The following is an 18,943-nucleotide window of genomic DNA, read 5'->3' as shown; positions in this document are numbered from 1 at the left end:
TTATTGATTTTTGTTGTATAATGAGTAGAATTAAAGTTAAGGTTAAAATTTTAAAAACTTGATTGCAAAACCAAACGGACCGTAAGAAACTATGGGACAGGGTCTGGTGCTGGGCCCAAGCAGCCGGGGATCATGCAATGTAGGTGGCCGCCGGCTTTAATGGCCGGCAGCGACCTCCCCGTGCTGGGGACTGGCTTGTGGCAAAGGCCCCTGGACAACCGACACTCATAAGGCACGCGGAGTTATTGCTCATACCTTTACGCTCACCGGGTCGGGAGGAGAGAGAGATGGAGGAGCAGGAGGACTTGGGAGGGGAGATCGTCGAGCGAGGAAGAACGCGGTCGAGGATTGATCGATCGGGGATCTGATGTGGAGTGGAGGAAAGAGAAGAAGGGGCAGCGGCGGCAGAGGAGGAAGAATAAGTGAAGAAAGGAAGGAGATTAGGGCTCCTTCACTCCTCGGAAGTCGGAGCCTTTATGTTTCGCGCTATTTCCGACGGAACTCCGAGGAAGACAATCCCTCGGTGACTTTTATCATCATCATCATCATCATCATCATCATCATCATCATCATCATTATTTTATTTTATTTGCAGGAATATGAATATCTGTTGGAAATCTCCTCAATAAGCTATTTGATTTTTTTTTTGGGGGATAAATTCTAATGAGTTTTTGATAGACTTTCATCGTAGAGTCCACCGAAGATGTTTCCGAGAATCGTCTCATAGAAAATCCGTCGAACATTTCTGATGGGCACCTTATGGAATTTTGCCTAATTCTTGTTCTGCTCTTTCCGCGCATATAGTGCATGAATATTGTAATGGAGCAGAACAACGGGGTTTCTTTTAAGAACGGGAGAGGATGATATTGCATAATAATAACGGCAATAATACTTACGATGTATAGAGCCATTAAAATGGCAGCAATAATACTTACGATATAGAGAGCCATTAATGTTAATGTTATAATAAAATTCAAAATCTGTTTGTTGTGTAACGAAATAACAAATTCAAAAAAAATTTAATCAATGTTTGAAATTAGAATTCAAAATTTGTTTGTTGTCTACCGAAAAAATTCTATTGTTGGTTTTGAATTTCAAGCCCACGGTAAAGGACAAGAAGGCTATTTAATGGGCTTCTTGACAATCCACAATTTGAGCCTACCAAATAAAAAATCTCGTATTTCGTGGATAAGTCCGCTTGGTTTCCGGAGGGGCGTGAGGGTCCAACCCTTATGACCGGCCTTTCTATCGAATTTGTATGATTTCGGTTAATAATGGGTTTCACTGTTTGAATCCCATGGGCCCAAGGTTCGGATCGAGCGCGGTTATTTACCATATCATTTTCCATCCCATCTTTCCCATGGCTTTTTACTGTTTAACTAATTTTCTAACCGAATTTTAACCACTAAAGTAGGAGAAAATTTTCTACCTCGTAATGATATATGGAGGAAGAACCAATATGATTACTTCAATTAAAAAAATACATCACAATTAATCGAGTAATTAACACTTACTATTTAATTTATTACAATTTAATTGGTATTTGTTCATGATACGGGATGATATATGATCATCGATAATCTCTCATAATGTTGTGCTTTCTGAAAATTCATAGAATAGGAACTTAAAGATCCCTCTCTTCCCTCCTCTCCTTTTTCTGAACCCTTTTTTCATATTTGGCAATTTTGTTACCAAGCTAATCCTGTTCCTTTTTTCTTTTAACTTATATCAATTAATAACTAGCATGACTGTCACATGGCTTCACATCATTCTATAAAAGAAGTCTGAATAGAACTAAACAACCAAAATTATAGAATTTAGTATAACCATATACGTTATTTAATAATATATAGATAGATAAGTACTGTGAAGATTAAGTATACAAAATAATAAATAAAAGTAACATAGAATAAAGAAACTGATATATAATTTGACAATCTAAATAGAATCTTCCACTATTTAGATGTATAGTATATTGCTATGCATGACAATTTTTATATAAGATGTTATATTATTATTATAATATAAAACATTGTATTATTATATAAAGCAATTATATTACTATTTATGTATACTTTATTTATATTTATATTATATTTATTTATTTATATTTTTATATTAATTTAGCTATCTATTTATTTCATATAATATATAATAATATAATATAAAAACATAAAATATAATATATAATGATATGATGTAAAACAATTAAAATTGGTCCATATGATGGATGGGGAGAAGGAGAGTTTTCATACTCTCATCGTTTTTCTTTTTCTTTTTTTCTTGGCAAATTATATTATATAAAAAAATTACAATTGGCCATAAGATGGATAGGGAGAAGAAGGAGAGTTTTCATTACTGGACGATGCTGTCAAATATTATATCCATGCCATATCCGATTAACAGAGATATAGGTAAATGCCTTATTACGATCGACGCAATCAAACTAATTCATTTAGAACTAAAATTCAAATTTTATTACACTTATAGTATTTCAACTATTATCCCTTCTTAAAATATTATCATTCATTGACAGTAATTTAGATACCATCTTATAAGTTATGTATTATCACGATTTTATTAAGCACAGTAGTTCAGTTTTCTAAATTATGTATAACTCCAGTCTCTCTCTCTCTATCTATATATATATATATATATATATTATTGGTTAAAGTCGTGATATATACCGTTCGGATGTATAAATATAAGCTATTCTATATATTGATGAAAAAGCATAGCGAAATTTCTTGGAGGGAGATTATATAACGTATGATATTGACATGGATTAATATTTAAGCTGTTCCATTATTGATTTGATCATGTCCATTTCAAATTTGGGAAGTACTCTGTTCGTCCGACGGTCTTTTAATTTGAGTTTCCATCTTGTTGTGTGGCTGCTACCTGGCATAATACTGATTGATTAGGATTGCAGTCCTTGAATTCAACCTCGGCTTATAAAACCAAAATTAATCTAACCAGTCATTAACATCTGGTTGGAGTATATATATATATCTCCTTTGGAGATCTCTAAGTTTTAATTTGTCTGTAATAAAACCTATTCATCAACCCAAATCGGAACGAATAACTCAGTAATAGTAATTACTTTAATTCTGCATATATCCAATGTCACACATTGAAAATAGACAAATCTTGCGTGGCACCGTGATTCGATCAAATAAGCTTTTATGCCCACTGACTTTTTTTGAGAATTCGTTATCCCACGTCGGAGAATTGATAAAAAATTTACGAGTTTATCAAAAGTTAAATAACACAACCTACTAGCTCGATTTGATAGGTTGTGGTACCAATTCGCTTTATAAACGTGTGATTCTCTAATCAAATCTCCGATGTGGAATAACAAACTCTCAATAACTTTATATATCATGCACACCATTAATGTGATTCGGTACTAACAAGTACATTTCTGCTCAAGTTAACACTTGTGATCAGATTTCCTGGGTTAAAAGTTGAACTGTGAGACTCTTGTATTGGTCAGGGGATACATGATTTATTTTTGTAGAAATGATTGTGGGTCTCACGGTCGTAATTTCCATTGTAATCTATAATTCCACATGTTTTGAATGTAAATATTTACCGATCACGGCTGTAAAGTTCTTGTTAGCACCTCGTTTTTGTCCACGGGCACTCGAGGACCATTAAGGAAGACCCGACCGCATTTTTCATTTATCGACACTCGTTACTTTTGAAATCAGGGCATTTTCTTAATTTAACTCTAATTTCATATTTTCAGAAAAAAAACTCTATGGGACCTTTTCGGGTTCGATTTTCAAATTCAAAATAATATTCGGGGCCATAAAATATTTCTCTGCATAATATTGATCCTGAATTTTTCAGAATGTAATGGTGATCCCGGATCATTTTTTGGGTATCCGATTGAAAAGACAAGAATTGCAGGCCTCACGTACATTAATTTTGATTTCTTTCAAAATTTGGGACAATACTCGAGATTGAAAAATATTTTTTTGCATAATATCGATTCCCTATTTTTTTAAACATAATGATGGTCTCGGATTATTTTTCGGATATCCATTTGAAAAGACAAGAAATTTGAAAATAATCAAGCGATTATAACCGATATGTGTCGAAGGTTCAATATCGATTTTTATGAAGATTCGATATTCGCGGATACAAATATGGCAGGAGGGTCGGCCACAGTTGTCCTAAGTGGCCTACCCCCCATGCTCTCTCTTTGACCATACATTCTTCCTGTTCCTCTTCTTCTGCTTCGCTTTTCTTTCCTTTTCATTTTTTACTTGATCTTCAGGTCAGACAAGTTGCCTGCCTGCCCACAACAAATCTCGGCCCTTCTCCTGCAACTGACCAGCTTCTCTGCAACTTCCCATTCCGGCCTACTCCTAGCTCGGCACCTCTCCATCAACATCACCATCAATCCATCGATCACCTCCATCAGCCTGTTGGCTCCGTTTCTCCTTCTCCTTGCAGCTACAAAGCTGCTGGGCCGATGCTCTCGGCTACTCCATCTCCGTCACGTCCTCTCTCGACTTTCCCTTTCGGCAGCTGAGGATGATCAGGAGGATGGTTCTTGACCATCCCCAGCTCTCCTTCTCAAGAAAAAACGGACCAGCACCACGTCCCTTTCCTCTCGGTTCCCACTCCTTCCTCAGCTCGGACTGTCCCATAACCATCTTCATTCTCGTTCCACTTCTTGATCATTAGTTGCCCACTTTCATCTCAATCCTGACCTGCAACCTGCATCACCATTCCTTGATCATCATCATCGTTTTCACGCCCCCTTTTGCTCCAGGCCAACCTCCACAAGCTCGACACACCATACCAGCCATCATCATTCTCTGCTTTCTCTCTCTCTCTCTCTCTGTCATAATACAGCGGCTTCTTGATCCTCCCTGCCGGTCCCCCTTCGAGCTTGGGTTCTCTCTCGAGCTCTGGCTCTCTTTCTCTCGGTAAGCAGATTGACCATAGAGCAACCTTGCTTCCGCTGCCTTCCCGAGTACGAATTTGAATATTAAGAGGGTAGGATTTAAAACCAAATGTTTGAAATGGAAATCAACCAACATGAATTCGAATTTTATGTTTATTTTGGCTCTAAGGATTAAAATCAACTAAATACATTAAATCGATTTAATTGGTTACGCGGACTCAAAATCAGCAATTTAAATATCAATTTGATTTCATATGCCCCGTGTTCATGTGCTTTGGGATGTTGAATGCATTTTCAATTAAAACATCACATGAACCGAATTAATCATGTAAAGTCGGTTAAAAATTGGATTTAATTCCTGGATGGTCAGAAATTAGCAGTGTTATCAGAACCGGACCGGATGATGAACCGGAAAGGGTATGGGTTCATGGGTTTATGGGTCCAATCGGAGGATCGATGGGTCGGACCGCACATTTAATTAAAATAAAATAAATATTCATATTATTAAAAAATTATAATAATTAAGATAGAAGTATGATGATTTCAAAGATATATGAGAATAGTGTAAGAAAATATAAATATATTTAATATTTCTTACTTCAAAATAAATATTGAATTTTAATAAGTACTTAAAAGTAGAGTTAAAAGAACAAAAAAGTAGTGGTTGTTTGGTTGGTGGTATACTAGTATAAAAAGTAAGAGGTCATGAGTTTAAATCCTTACACAACCAAACAATTTTTATAATAAATAATAAACCCATAAAACCCATAGAACCGACCGGTTCAATGGAATTTTGCTCAAAACCGGCCGGTTCTATGAGTCCGGCGATTCAAATGTGCATTTTGAGTTTTCAGGCGAACCGGACTGGACATGGTGCCGGTTCCCGGTCCGACCGATCGAGTCGGCCGGTCCGGTCCGGTTCTGATAACAATGGAAATTAGAGCTCTTATCGAAATGTCCATCAATGGCAGCTCAACTGCTTGAAACCCGCAAACAAATGCATTTTGTAAATCCCTTAATTAATCCTTCTCACACACATATTGATCGGGACGATCTACTTGACAAATTAATTCACTCTGCATTTTAATAAATTGCAGGAATCGGTCAATAACCTATAATCGAGTCGATAAATCGTGAACTAATAACCGTGCCCTTTTCAAACCAATAATCTTTACAAGTACCAAGATGCATGGTCCGTGTAGTATGGATGTCTAAGAAGGACTTGCATGTCCTAACTCGAGTCCAAGCCCGATTTGAGGCGGCTCAAGTCGGAATATGGGAGTTCTTCTTAGACTACTTTCGGGTAGACCAACTGGTCTTCCGGCTCCCTCAGGGTTTACCCATGACCTTGGTGGATCTAGGAGATCGATCGACACTAACGACTGGCCGAGGTGGAGTGCATAACACAGTCTCATTTTTGAAAAATAATATTTCCGTCTCAAGGGTAAGACTGTTAGTTTACGATTTATTGACAACCCCTAGGATTAGAGTGATCGAAACACTTCGAGTCACGGTAAAATACGGGTAGCTTGTGCAGGTGCATGTCTCATATGCAAAGCCCTCTTTACCCGACCAAAATGTTTCCGTCATTCTGACGTAAATTCGGGCGCTTAGGAATGTGGAACAGAGGCGCTGGTGGGGACGGCCAGTGAAAGGTTGTCTGGCCTTTCATAGGGCATGAACAAAGACTTTGGCACCCCTGTGATGTTTCGCTTTTCTATATTCCTAAGTTTGTGCTTAGATCGGGTTTATCTGTCATAACACACAAAATTAGACTAATATACACTTAAAACAATAAACACAGGGAAATAGGTAGGACAAAACCCTTGGTTTCAAGTTTTAGGCAAAGCACGCTTCTGTCATAATCTGTTAAGCCTTTAGCGTTACAAAACTGAACAATATAAAATCAACACACACATTCGAGGCTTGACTACAGACGTCTATCAAGTACCTTTCTTAAGCAAAGCCGAATACCACATGCCCTTTTAGGGCAATCTATGGCTGATTATCGCCACACATACTTGCTATACTTTTATCTATTTAGGGTAGAAATGTGATTGTTGAGCGATCTCCGTTCATAATTTGATATCCATGGCTGATTATCACCACACATACTTGCTCTGCTTTTCTTTGTTTAGGGTAGAAACGTGATTGTTGAGCGATCTCGGTTCATAATTTGATAATCACGTAAACACGGTAATTAACACACAACTTCTCTGTTTTTGTTTGTTTTTATCCATTTTCATCAGTTTTTATCCGTTTTTATCCGTTTTGTGAAGGTTTAAATGGGATCTGATACCCCAATTATCGATCACGGGGTCCAATGCCCCCATACACACTGAGTGCGTGTGACCTGAGCATGACATGGGGTTTAACCTCGAGTCACCGTTTCAACCCTAGTAGTATTCAATCGAAGGTTGACTTGGGTTGGGATGCGTGAAATGAGGTTAGACAATTACTCGGGAGCTTGATCGGTCACACAGCTATCTCGAGGTCAATTTGTTCTTCTTGGGATTCGCAAGTTTGCTCGGACCCGACCTCCTGCTATCAGGACCCTGCTTCGCCTTAATTTCTATTTCAGTATTTTCAAACTCACGGCGAGCATGAGTGGAATATTGACTAAATGCCAAACGATCGAGATCTTGTTATTGTAATTTGCATTTATTATTTGAGAATACATTGTGAGGTATTTATTTGTACATTTATTCTTGTAATGATCCTGGTCGGCAAGCTCAAGGTTCAAGAGTCAGAACCAGTCGAGACGGTTTACGGGTCCATGAGACGAGCAGAAACTCACAGGTTACGAGCACGTTTGACATAGCGAACCGGCCATCACAGTTCGATTAGTCGAGACTCGAGGACAGTGGACCGATGTCTTGACCCGAGGATCCGCTCCTCTTTCGGTCTCTTAAACCGAATAAATCATTTCCATGAATTTACGGTTTCAAAATGAGCAAGACGAGCGAAACCTAATCATGTGGTAAATAAATTAAAAATAGCAAACCTTAGACAAACAAAGTATCGAAGAGGCACACGGGATATGAGCTCGTACGTCAGATCATATGTCTTAGCAAACTAGGTGTATCTATTACTCCTAGACCTGGACAACTCACCGGCCCTTGACCTCCGGGTCGTAAACAGCTAGCGGCGACTCCTTCTCATGCACTATCACACGTCCCCTTGGAAGGTGAACACTTCCAAGCCGTGCGATTTGCGCACATGCATGCAGATCCCGACGAGACGAAATTCGGATCCGCACAGTTCTAACTTGAGCAAATGAATATAATGATTAAATTTTACAAACTCTACAAATAAAACTGTAAAATACTCTGCAAATTTCAAACTTTACATAGAAACAAATACCCCTCGAAAGTAATAAAGGTGGGAATCAACTTTTTCCATCCCCTCGGTGATAATGTATATCACTTGAGTGCGAATATGAGGGTGAAAATGTAGATTATCACGACCCAACTAAACATGTCAATCTTGTGGGCCCTGGGAATTTAAACTAACATTCTTAGGACTGTAGATAAACTCACACATACCAAATGCCCTCTAAATTATGTTTTATTTTCGGATAAATATCATAAAAATCACAAATTTTACAAGTTTTTATACTTTGTCACAAACTACTTTTTCTCCCCTTTTGCAAATAATTACACTAGTTATTGATTTGATATCAGTTTTAACACATCGTTAGATTCCCCATCAATTTTAACTGGACGAGCTGACTTGATACATGATGGTGCCACGTGGTGCATAAAGATTGGATGTGAGGGCTCCAAAATTTTTTTTTATTAAAAATAATTCTAGAAATAAATGAAAAAGATATGGTGGAAGAAGAGGGGGAAGGGGGCTGGCGGTGGTGCCTTGCCAATGGTCACAACCGACCGGTTGGGGTCGCCGATCATCACAGTGGTGTACAGCGAACCCGATTGGGAGGGTGATGGCCGGCTGGCCCCTGGTGAGGCTCCACAAATGGGAATTGACAGAACCTCGTAATTTAAGGGTTTTTTCACTTCTAATCGAAAGGGCCATGTTGGCAGTCACCACACTTAATTGGGGGTTCTCTCAATTCCAATCAGTAGGATCATGTTGGAGGCTACTACTCCCCTGATCAAGTCACTGATCACCACCGTGCTGGTCGATGACCTCGATTAGGGAGTGGTGGTTGCCAGTGAGGCCACCTACCCTCTTCTTTCTTTGGGCATGTCTCCGATTAAAGGTTTTTTATTTTTTTCATTTTTTAAAAATTTTTAGAATTATTTTGTAAAAATCTTGGGCCAATTTGGCCTATCTCCATGAGACAAGTGCAATGTTAGCGTCACGTCAGCATGTCCACTAAAATTAATAGGGAACCTAACAACGTGGTAAAATTGATAATGAATCGATAGTTTCTCATAAAACTTGAAAAAATTGTAAAAGTTCTGATTTTTTATGTCAATTATCCTTTATTTTTTAATTTATTTTGTTTTAGGGAATTATGATTTATTGGAAAACTATGTCTTTGCTTTAATATGCATAAGTGCAGATCTTCTTAATTATGGCGGCTCTTTCTTTGTGAATTGTTTGTCAAGCTAGTATTATAAATCCAAAATGAAACAGTATTCCGGTTCACCGGAAAAAAAAATCCCAAATAAGTAAACAAAATTTCCACAAATGTCGAGTGCAGGCCGTAATTTCACTTATAAACCCATGTCATGCGCGGGCCTTCATGTATTGTACATAATATATAAAACATATGTAGGTTAAAGTCGTCATATGTGTCGTTAGGTGTGACCATTGGCTATGTATGTTATATAGGGTAAAATACATTCTTCTCCATTGACGTTTTACTTAACGACAGTTCACTCTAATCTTAAGTAAAATAGACACTCTATCCTATAGATTTTATTGACCTAATAAGATAAATTTCTTTTGGTCCTCAAAATTTATTTACTTTTCACTTTTATCTCTATTCTTTATTCTTTTGAATTATTTTCATTTTCAACGTTACACATTTTATCAACTTTGATCTTACTATCTTCGATAAACCTATTAATGTGCAATATTTTCAAGAATAATAAAATTTTAGAAATAGAAAAGAAAATAGAACAACTTGTTAACAATCATTGAGGCTCTCAGTGGTTTAGAGTGAGGTTGTCCGTTGGCGAGACTCCACCCCCAAGATCGATATTCAAAACTACTACATTTGACACAAAGAGATCATATTTACAATCTAACAATAATCTTGTGAAAAAACAATTTAAAATAAATTATAAAATGGGCCAACACCATAGGGAGCTTGCCTAATGTTGACGATTACAATTGTCATTTGAAATCCTCGGTCTTAGGGGATGGGTGTGACTACCCCTCTACTCCGCCCTAAGTCACCATCCCCCTCCTATCACTGTTAGCTGGTGGCCTCATGATGCATCGAGGAAGTGGCAATGCCATCCTGTTCTTACTCCTTATTGACGTTTCTTTTATTATTTGTTAACTTTTTATATGAAAATCGTGTTACGTGGTACCACTTCAATGAAATTACAAACAACTATTTTCACGATTTATAGGATGGTAGATGATTGCCAACAAAGTCTCCATCCGCCATAAAGAGAATTTACAGTTTATTGACCACCTCAAACATATATAGTAGCTACAAGATGTTAAGGGTGGGGCCTCGTCTACTACAAATACCTCCATCGTAGATAACCTAAACCTGAATGGTCATTGATCATCTCAAACATTTACAATAGCTAAAAGATTCGTTTAATTTTTTTTAAATTTTTTATATTTTCAATTATACTTGAAAAAGCATATAGCGAAATTTCCCTTAGCTAGACTGTGACATATAATGTGAACTTTGTATAAAGAAGTCGTTGATAATTAAGTGGAGGGGTAGAGAGGAGAGACAAATGGAGATGTGCGATTGAGTGAGAAAGAGGGGACACTAGATATTTCTCATTAGAAAATTTATCATTATCACCTTAATTTTTTATGGTTCTTTTCTAAATACTAGTATCGAAATATACGCGTTGCGCATGCAAGATGTCGAAAGAATTATCAAGTAGAAATGACATAGCATCACTAATAAAGTTCTAATTGAATAACATTTGATGTCTTACCAAAATAAGGGAAGGTAAACAAAGTACAACTTACACAATTTATTGTTGCTGGCATAAAATGAAAGACGCATATATAATCTACGCAGTACTCATATATATATATATATATATATATATTATCTTTGACTTATTTTGAGATGGCTAGTGGCACAACCTATGAACCAGCAAAAAGAGATGTAAATGAAAGAGTAAAGTAAAAAATATAAAAAAACTATACACCGAAAAAGATATAAAAAGTTTTACAGGTATAAGAAAAGAATAAAATAATTATAGTTCATCCACGGAGCCAAAAATAAAATTTTGATTAACAACTCTGAAATGCTATAATAAATATATATATATATATATATATATATAGAAAGAGATAAGAGCAAATACTTTTTGGTAAGGAGAGAAAAGGAGACTTGCTATGCCATAATTTGAAAATTTTAATTTTTGTGAATTCCAAATCGATACTATTAATGCAAGTTAAATTGCTTAGATATTGCCTGTAAAAGAAAATATTGATTGTTTTCCCAGAAAAGTTTAATCATCACAAATAATCTGAGGTCAATAAGATCAGGTAAAAATATCCATTAATAGAGATGTCTCAGTCTCTAGTAATGGGAGGATGAAAAATTGGTAGAAAATGTATTAACAAGATGTCACGTGCCTTTGGAAGTGGTTGTGCATAGTAGCTACGCTTGGATAAGCTAAAAAACATGTTGCTTCTCTATACACAAACCATTGAATCTTGGTATCTATGGAAACCTTACAAATGAACTTTTGTTTCATAAATTAATAGGATTTCACAAGGTGAAGGAATCATATAAAAATGTAGGTCAAAATTCATTACTTACCATAACCTTAGAAGATTTAGATTACCTAACTCTTGAACTATTCAACGAAATTGAGTTCTATACGTTCTCACGTCTCCCTTGTGATCATAGGAGTATAAATATATAAGACTTTTGTAAAATGAATACTTTACAACAAGTTACCATTTATGGCCCCCGCAAACTGAGTTTTCTTGTTATAACTCTAGAAATCGTGAGTTTAACCATAAAGAATATTCAGTTTTCTTACTAAATGAAGAAAGAAGAATCCTGTGTGTCGATTTTCACATCTCCAAAGGCCACATGACTTTGTCCTTGCTCCACTTTCAGAACCACCTTCACCACCTCTTTGTTCCTCTCTCTTTCTCGTTCTTCCTTAGTGCATTCAGTTTATGGTTCGTTGATCCAGAAAAGAAAAGTCTCCTATTTTCTGTAATCTGTTAATTAATCGGATATTGATTCACCACAGTTTGGAGTCTTAGTCAAGCACCATTCATTGGAGTAATTTGTTCAAACCAAGAAGTTTGTCTGGTTTGGGGATGAAAAGCAAGGGGAGAGAGAGAGAGAGAGAGAGAGAGAGAGAGAGGGTACAGGAAAAGGAAGGGGGAACATAGGATTAGGTGATATGATTGTGGGAAGAGATGTATGTATAGATAGAGAACGATCACCATTGCTGACCACCAACGGGAATAGATAAGAGTAGGGAATTAGCAGGAAATGCAAGCTCTGAAAAGGCTTTAATTTAGAGGGAAAACATATGAATTAGAGACAAAAAGTGGGAATTTACGAAAAGGTACAATTGACATCTCTAATTGCAAAAACATTTCTAACTATTTCACATTTTTTATTATAGGTGTAAATCTTGAATTTCTTTATCTTTTTTTTGTGTGTAGATTTTGAATTTATTTTATGTTTAAACTTTATTTTTGAATTGCCTAACTCTTTTGAAATTTATTTAGAATTATACTAATTTATATTTTAAATTTAATTTTCCAATTCTTTATATTTTGTTTTATTTTTCTAAATTTGATTTTTTCCTGAACTTTATGAGTTTTCCATTTTCTATTTTTATGCAATTTATTATTTTACTTTTAACATATTTTATGGCGCCAAATTACAAACTAATTGCTACGTTATATAAAAATTGACGAACGTTAGATTCAAAACTAAAATGATTGTTACTATATTTCTATAAAAAAATCATGCTAGATTTGAAAACTAAGTAAGGTTCATGATTGTTGATGCGCTTGATTCGAATAAGAATAAGAAAACATTCCAAGTTCTTTAATTAAATGATTGAAAACGCGTCATAAAAAGATAATTATATAATACCGAACAATAATAGATTAGATGAAGTGAAGATGCATGCATGCGTGCTTTAGTCAATACGCATAGATAAAACGAAGGGACATGTCTTGATATATGAAAGAGCATATTTAGTTACTTTAGATTTGGAAAAACATGACTCTATGGGGCAAGATACATAAAATGAATTAAATTTTGTCTAAATACATTGAATGCTTAAAAAGTGGTTGGATTGATCTATTCGACATAATATAAATTAAAATATATCTAAATTCATTGAAATGGTAAACTGGAAGTAAAAAAAAATCGAGAAATACTTTATCCAGCTCCGTACTTTTATAATGGTACTAGTAGTAATAATAATAATAATAATAATAATAATAATAATAATAGATTAATTTTAGTTGATGATGTATGAAGTATCTTGGTAAATCACAACACAATAAAAAAATATATATTCATCATATTTCTAAATTATTACAAGATATAATTCTTTCCTAATAGATGCTATTACAAAGAGTCATGTTTTATCATATTTGAAATATTAATAGAAAATTTGTCAAAATACATTGGAAGAATTGATAGATTTTTTGGATATTTAGATACATCGAATGAACGAAATAGGAATTGTAATAATTGTCTATATACATTGAAGGGAAAAACGAAAATTATGAAAAATCAAGAAACACAATATTGAGTTTTACACTTTTATATCTAATAATAAGGGGTAATTACACTGGTGGTCCAAAAAGTTTCACTAATGTATCAAGTTGGTCAAAAAAGTTTGTTTTGCTACTTAATGGTACAAAATATTTCAAAAGTGTAACATGATAGTACAAACCGTTATCTCGCTATTGACTCGTCATCTCGCCATTGACATGGGTGGACCTTTAAGTTAATTAAAGAAATATTTTGTATCACAACTTTAAAAGAGTTTGAACCATCATATAACGTTCCACCAACTCCTAAAAACATATCAGAGCCACGTGTTGGCTACGTCAGCTTCGCTTGACGGTGTCAATGGTGAGATAATGGTTTATACTATCATGTTACACTTTTGAAACATTTTGTACCATCAAATAGCAAAAAAAATTTTTTGGACCAACTTGATACATTAGTGAAACTTTTTGGACCACCAGTGTAATTACTCATAATAATAATAATAATAATAATAATAATATAGTTCGGGTAATTTCGGAAATAATGGTGAGACGAAAGGGTCTCTGTATTTCATAATAGTAGAAAAAATATTGTTGTGGATTAATATTCAAAGTGCTCCATTATTGCTTTGACCATTTCCATTCAAAAGGACGAAGTTAATTCGTGCGACTAAATTTGCTTTTCCTCCCTTATATTCTACTCGAAAATGACAGGCTGAACTTTTCAGCCCATCAGTCTATTTAAGATTTTCTTAAGGCTCAACCTCATCCACATCCATATCATAGTAGGTGCAGCATCGCACATTGCGCGGCTACATGAACAATTTATAAAATATAATTTATTTGATGTTTATGATAAAATGTTTTTATTTATCGAGAGAATTTTCTTCTCAAGATTATTTTTAATATTTATTCATGAATCAGTAGAATCTTTTATTTTTCTATAAATATTTATTCACAAATCGAGAATTTTCTTTTTAATTCTAGTAGAATAAATAAGAAATATCATCATTATTGATATTGTACTCTATGAGCAATCGAAAAGACATTTAACCGTGAGCGATAGTTTCATAAAAATGTGGTGTTGTCGTGGTGCTTTTTTGTTTCGCTCTTCGATTTTTATATATGATAACTGATTTGTGATTGCTAATTGGCTAGCATATAATGCTAATCAATTAGGATTGTCTAACTTGAATCCGATCTTAATATACATAATTTTTCTTTCTTTCTTTTTTTCTTTTGATGAGGTTTTACGCTGATCAAGAAATATTTTCAGTGGATTCGAATCTCCCACAGCAGGTAAAATCCATTCACATGGCATGTGGATGAATAGTCATCACAATTATATATACAAATTAGAAGATACGAAACTTGTTCAACTCAGTTTAACAGTTGGAATTTTCTCCTTTCAGGAAATGAATTTCCAGTATATCTATGTATATGGTGTGCCCTATTCACTCGACAGCTTATATATAGTCCAAGATAGAGATGGCAATCCAATCCCTAGAAATACATAAATTCGAACCCTTTTTTTTTTTCTTCCGGTAGGATTCATGAAGTGTTTTTCTAGTAAGCACATGAAACTTAATGGCTTCTCCTCCTTCACAATGGGGAGATCTCCACTTTGTTCTAATACCCCTGATGTGTGCTGGACACTTCATCCCGATGGTCGACATTGCCAGTCTCATCGCGCAACATCAGGTCAAAGTCACCATAGTCACCACCCCCCTGAATGCCTCCCGAGTCGGGGCAACAGTCAGTCGTGCCTCAGCCTCTGGTTTGCCCGTCAGGCTCCTCGAAGTTGAATTTCCATCTACTGAGGCTGGCATCCCTGAGGGCTGCGAGAATCTTGACGCCCTTCCTAACATGGCCTTGATGACGAACTTCATGGCTGCCACTGGGATGTTGCAAACCCCGATTGAGCGCCTCCTGAAAGAGGTCACGCCACCTCCCAGTTGCATCGTATCTGACAGGAACCTATTTTGGACAGGAAACCTCGCTCGAGACTTGGGGATTCCTAGGGTCCTGTTCGACGGCAAGAGCTGTTTCAATAACCTATGTATGTATAACCTACATCTTTACAAGCCCCATGAGAAGGTTGCTGATCGGTCGGAGCTGTTTACAATACCTGGGATGCCCGGTAACATAAAATTCACTAGGGCACAGCTCCATAGTGATTTCAATTCCCCCTCGAATGTCAATATGGAAGAGATAAGGAAACCGATCAGGGAGGAGTCAGAGGCAGCGCATGGCGTCATAATAAATAGTTTCGAGGAGCTGGAGACAGAGTACGTCAAAGCATACAAGAAGACCAATGAGGGTACTAGGTCATGGTGCATCGGTCCAGTGTCACTTTGCAACAAGAACATGCTAGATATAAGCCAGCGAGGGAATCGTTCCTCTGAAGATGAGTCCCGATTCTTAGGGTGGCTAAACTCTCACCCACCCCGGTCCGTGATCTACGCTTGTCTAGGAAGTCTGAACAGGGTCAAACCGGATCAGATGAAAGAGTTGGGCCGGGGTCTAGAATTATCGAAAAGCCCGTTCATTTGGGTCATCCGGGGAGCGAACCAAGGCGAGCAGCTCAAACGGTGGCTCTGGGAGGACGGGTTTGAGGAGAGGGTCAAAGGGCGCGGCCTGCTGATCCGAGGGTGGGTCCCACAGGTCCTGTTACTCTCCAACCCATCGGTCGGCGGGTTTCTGACACACTGCGGTTGGAACTCCACACTGGAAGGTATCAGCGCGGGCGTGCCGATGGTGACATGGCCGCTCTTTGGAGAGCAGTTCTATAACGAGAAGGTGCTCGTGGAGGTTTTGCAGGTTGGAGTCAGTGTCGGGGCCAAGGAGGTGGTGCACTTGGGTGAAGAAGACATGCATGGAGATATGGTCAAGGAAGAGGATGTTAGGGTTGCTGTAGATGAGGTGATGAGTGGAGATGATGAGGTAACAAAGAGGAGGAAGAGGGCCAAGGAGCTTGCAAAGAAGGCAAGAGAAGCAGTAGAGGAAGGTGGGTCTTCTTATGTCAACATCAAGAAATATATTGAGTATATCGGAGAAGCACAATCTTAGGCGAAATTATATGTATCTGATAATAAGACGGGGACCAAGCTATAGACTGGTTGATGGGAGATGGATGATATAAGATATATGGACTTGGACTTAATCGGAATATCTAGGGTTCGGTCGTATCTGTGAATGCATGAGATTTTTTTATAGATGGATTAAAAGAAATCATATATATATATATATATATACACATATATATGTATACCTACAATTGAATTATCCATAGAAAAATAGGGTGCAGGACAGTGGTATACGCTCTTGTCTGGTAATCAAGAGGTTCCGGGTTTCATAGCCAGTGGGATTGCCGGTATCCCTATATATTAGTTATTAGGATTTCTACTTCATTGTATTAGTCCCACGGTCCTCATTTGTAACCGAAAATAATATCCATGGGAAGGTCTATGGCGCAATAGGTAACACCGTGCAATCAAACTAAATTACTTTAAACTATAATAAATTACTTGAATTTTAGTAAATTATTAATAGAGAAAGTAAGTTGTCAAATTTCAAAGTAAATTACACATATTTCAAAGTAAACTATTCAAATTTTGTTAACTAGGAGTTTACAAGTTTGATACTTAGTGGCACTATCAATTCCATTTTATTAATAATTAAAATTTTTATTTCATTGTATTAGGTTCATGACCCCCTTATAACCGAAATTTTTTTGAAATAAAGCATTACGAATTTTGAAGAACTTTACTTAGTTTTTAGTAAGATACTTATGCCCTGTTTGGATTCCCAAACACTTAATATTAATTTTAACTTTAACTTTAACTTAACACATTACACAACAAAAATACACATTTCCCAAGTCAAATTTATAATTACATCTCATTTGTCCTTTTCCACAATCAAAGTTACTTTAACTCTGAATCCAAACGCACTCTTAATTCTTTACTTATAATTTTAGTAATTTACTTGATAGTATATTAATTACACCATAGAATTTCCCACAATTAAAGTATCTAGGCATCTAAAAAGATCGAGTAGCGCAGTGGTATACTTTATCGCTTGATAACCAAGAGATTTCAGGTTCGAACTCAGTGGGACTTCCCATGTTCTTTCATTGGCTATTACAATTTTCATTTCATTATACTAGACCCACATATTTCTTTTTTAACCGAAATAAAGAAAAGTCTAAGGAATTCTCCTAAATTCAACGCGTGTCAGCTACGGATTCGTGCATGTTAAATTTTCGCTGGTTTACCGAAAAAAATCACTTAATATATAAATTAATGCTCTCATTCTTAACTAAAAAGTTTGTGCTGATCGATTTTAGAACATAATCTCTTGTGGTTTATTACTTATATTTTTATATGGAATTCTTACTTTCAAGACCTGGCCACATGTAGCAACTTTTGGGTCACCAAGTCCGCCCTTAACAAGGGAGCACAAGCAGAACATCCTCTTTCGAGCTCGGCTGAGGGGGAGGGGAGGTGACAGACTAACCACGAGGTAGGCATATATTTCTCCTCTTAGGTTTACTCGCCACGAGTTCCACACTTGGGTCTGAACTAAGGTGATGGGCACTTTGGCCTGCCTCGATACTGAACTTGGTGTGGTGTGAGTCCAATGAAGTAAACTTGCTCTAATACTATAATGTATTGCGCCCACATTCAACTCAACAACTGTGAGCCTATAACTTTTGAAACACAAGCTTTTATAAATTTGTGGTTCATTAAATTTATCGTGTGAGACCTTTCCTCTTAATAGCGTGAAAATTTTTATTAACAGTCTCTTTTTAGTCAATACAGTAATTTCTAAGTCGGTGAAACGAAAAACGCCGTAGGAGAAGACAGGGAGAAGGGAAGGTCCATTAGAGGACGAGCGAATAAAGTGGGATGAATCAACCGATCTGTGCTGAAGCCATTGGGAGGAATCAGAGGCTTTCGGTAGTAAGAATAATCAGAGGTTTTGAGTCCATGCAACATCTAAGAGAGAGATCGAAAGAGGTGATCGAGAAGGGAATTGTGGGGAAAAGATTTGATTTTTTTTTTCGATTACCAAGATTTGTTTTTATTGGGACTACGGGCCGAAGCCAACAGTAAATTAACTAAAACATAAACGAGG

General features: G+C 36.4%; 1 protein-coding gene across 1 annotated transcript; it reads left to right on the top strand.

The window, feature by feature from the left end:
* The first annotated feature begins 15,362 nt into the window (after nucleotides 1-15,362).
* LOC116208768 (UDP-glycosyltransferase 73C5-like) lies at nucleotides 15,363-17,026 on the top strand. The gene has a single exon (XM_031542323.1). It carries the CDS (start codon nucleotides 15,392-15,394, stop codon nucleotides 16,871-16,873), a length of 1,482 nt encoding a protein of 493 aa, XP_031398183.1. The 5' UTR covers nucleotides 15,363-15,391; the 3' UTR covers nucleotides 16,874-17,026.
* The last annotated feature ends 1,917 nt before the right edge of the window (nucleotides 17,027-18,943 follow it).

This window comes from Punica granatum, chromosome 5, assembly GCF_007655135.1.
Source record: "Punica granatum isolate Tunisia-2019 chromosome 5, ASM765513v2, whole genome shotgun sequence".
NCBI classification, from domain to species: domain Eukaryota; kingdom Viridiplantae; phylum Streptophyta; class Magnoliopsida; order Myrtales; family Lythraceae; genus Punica; species Punica granatum.
This window is presented reverse-complemented; position numbering and strand designations above follow the sequence as displayed.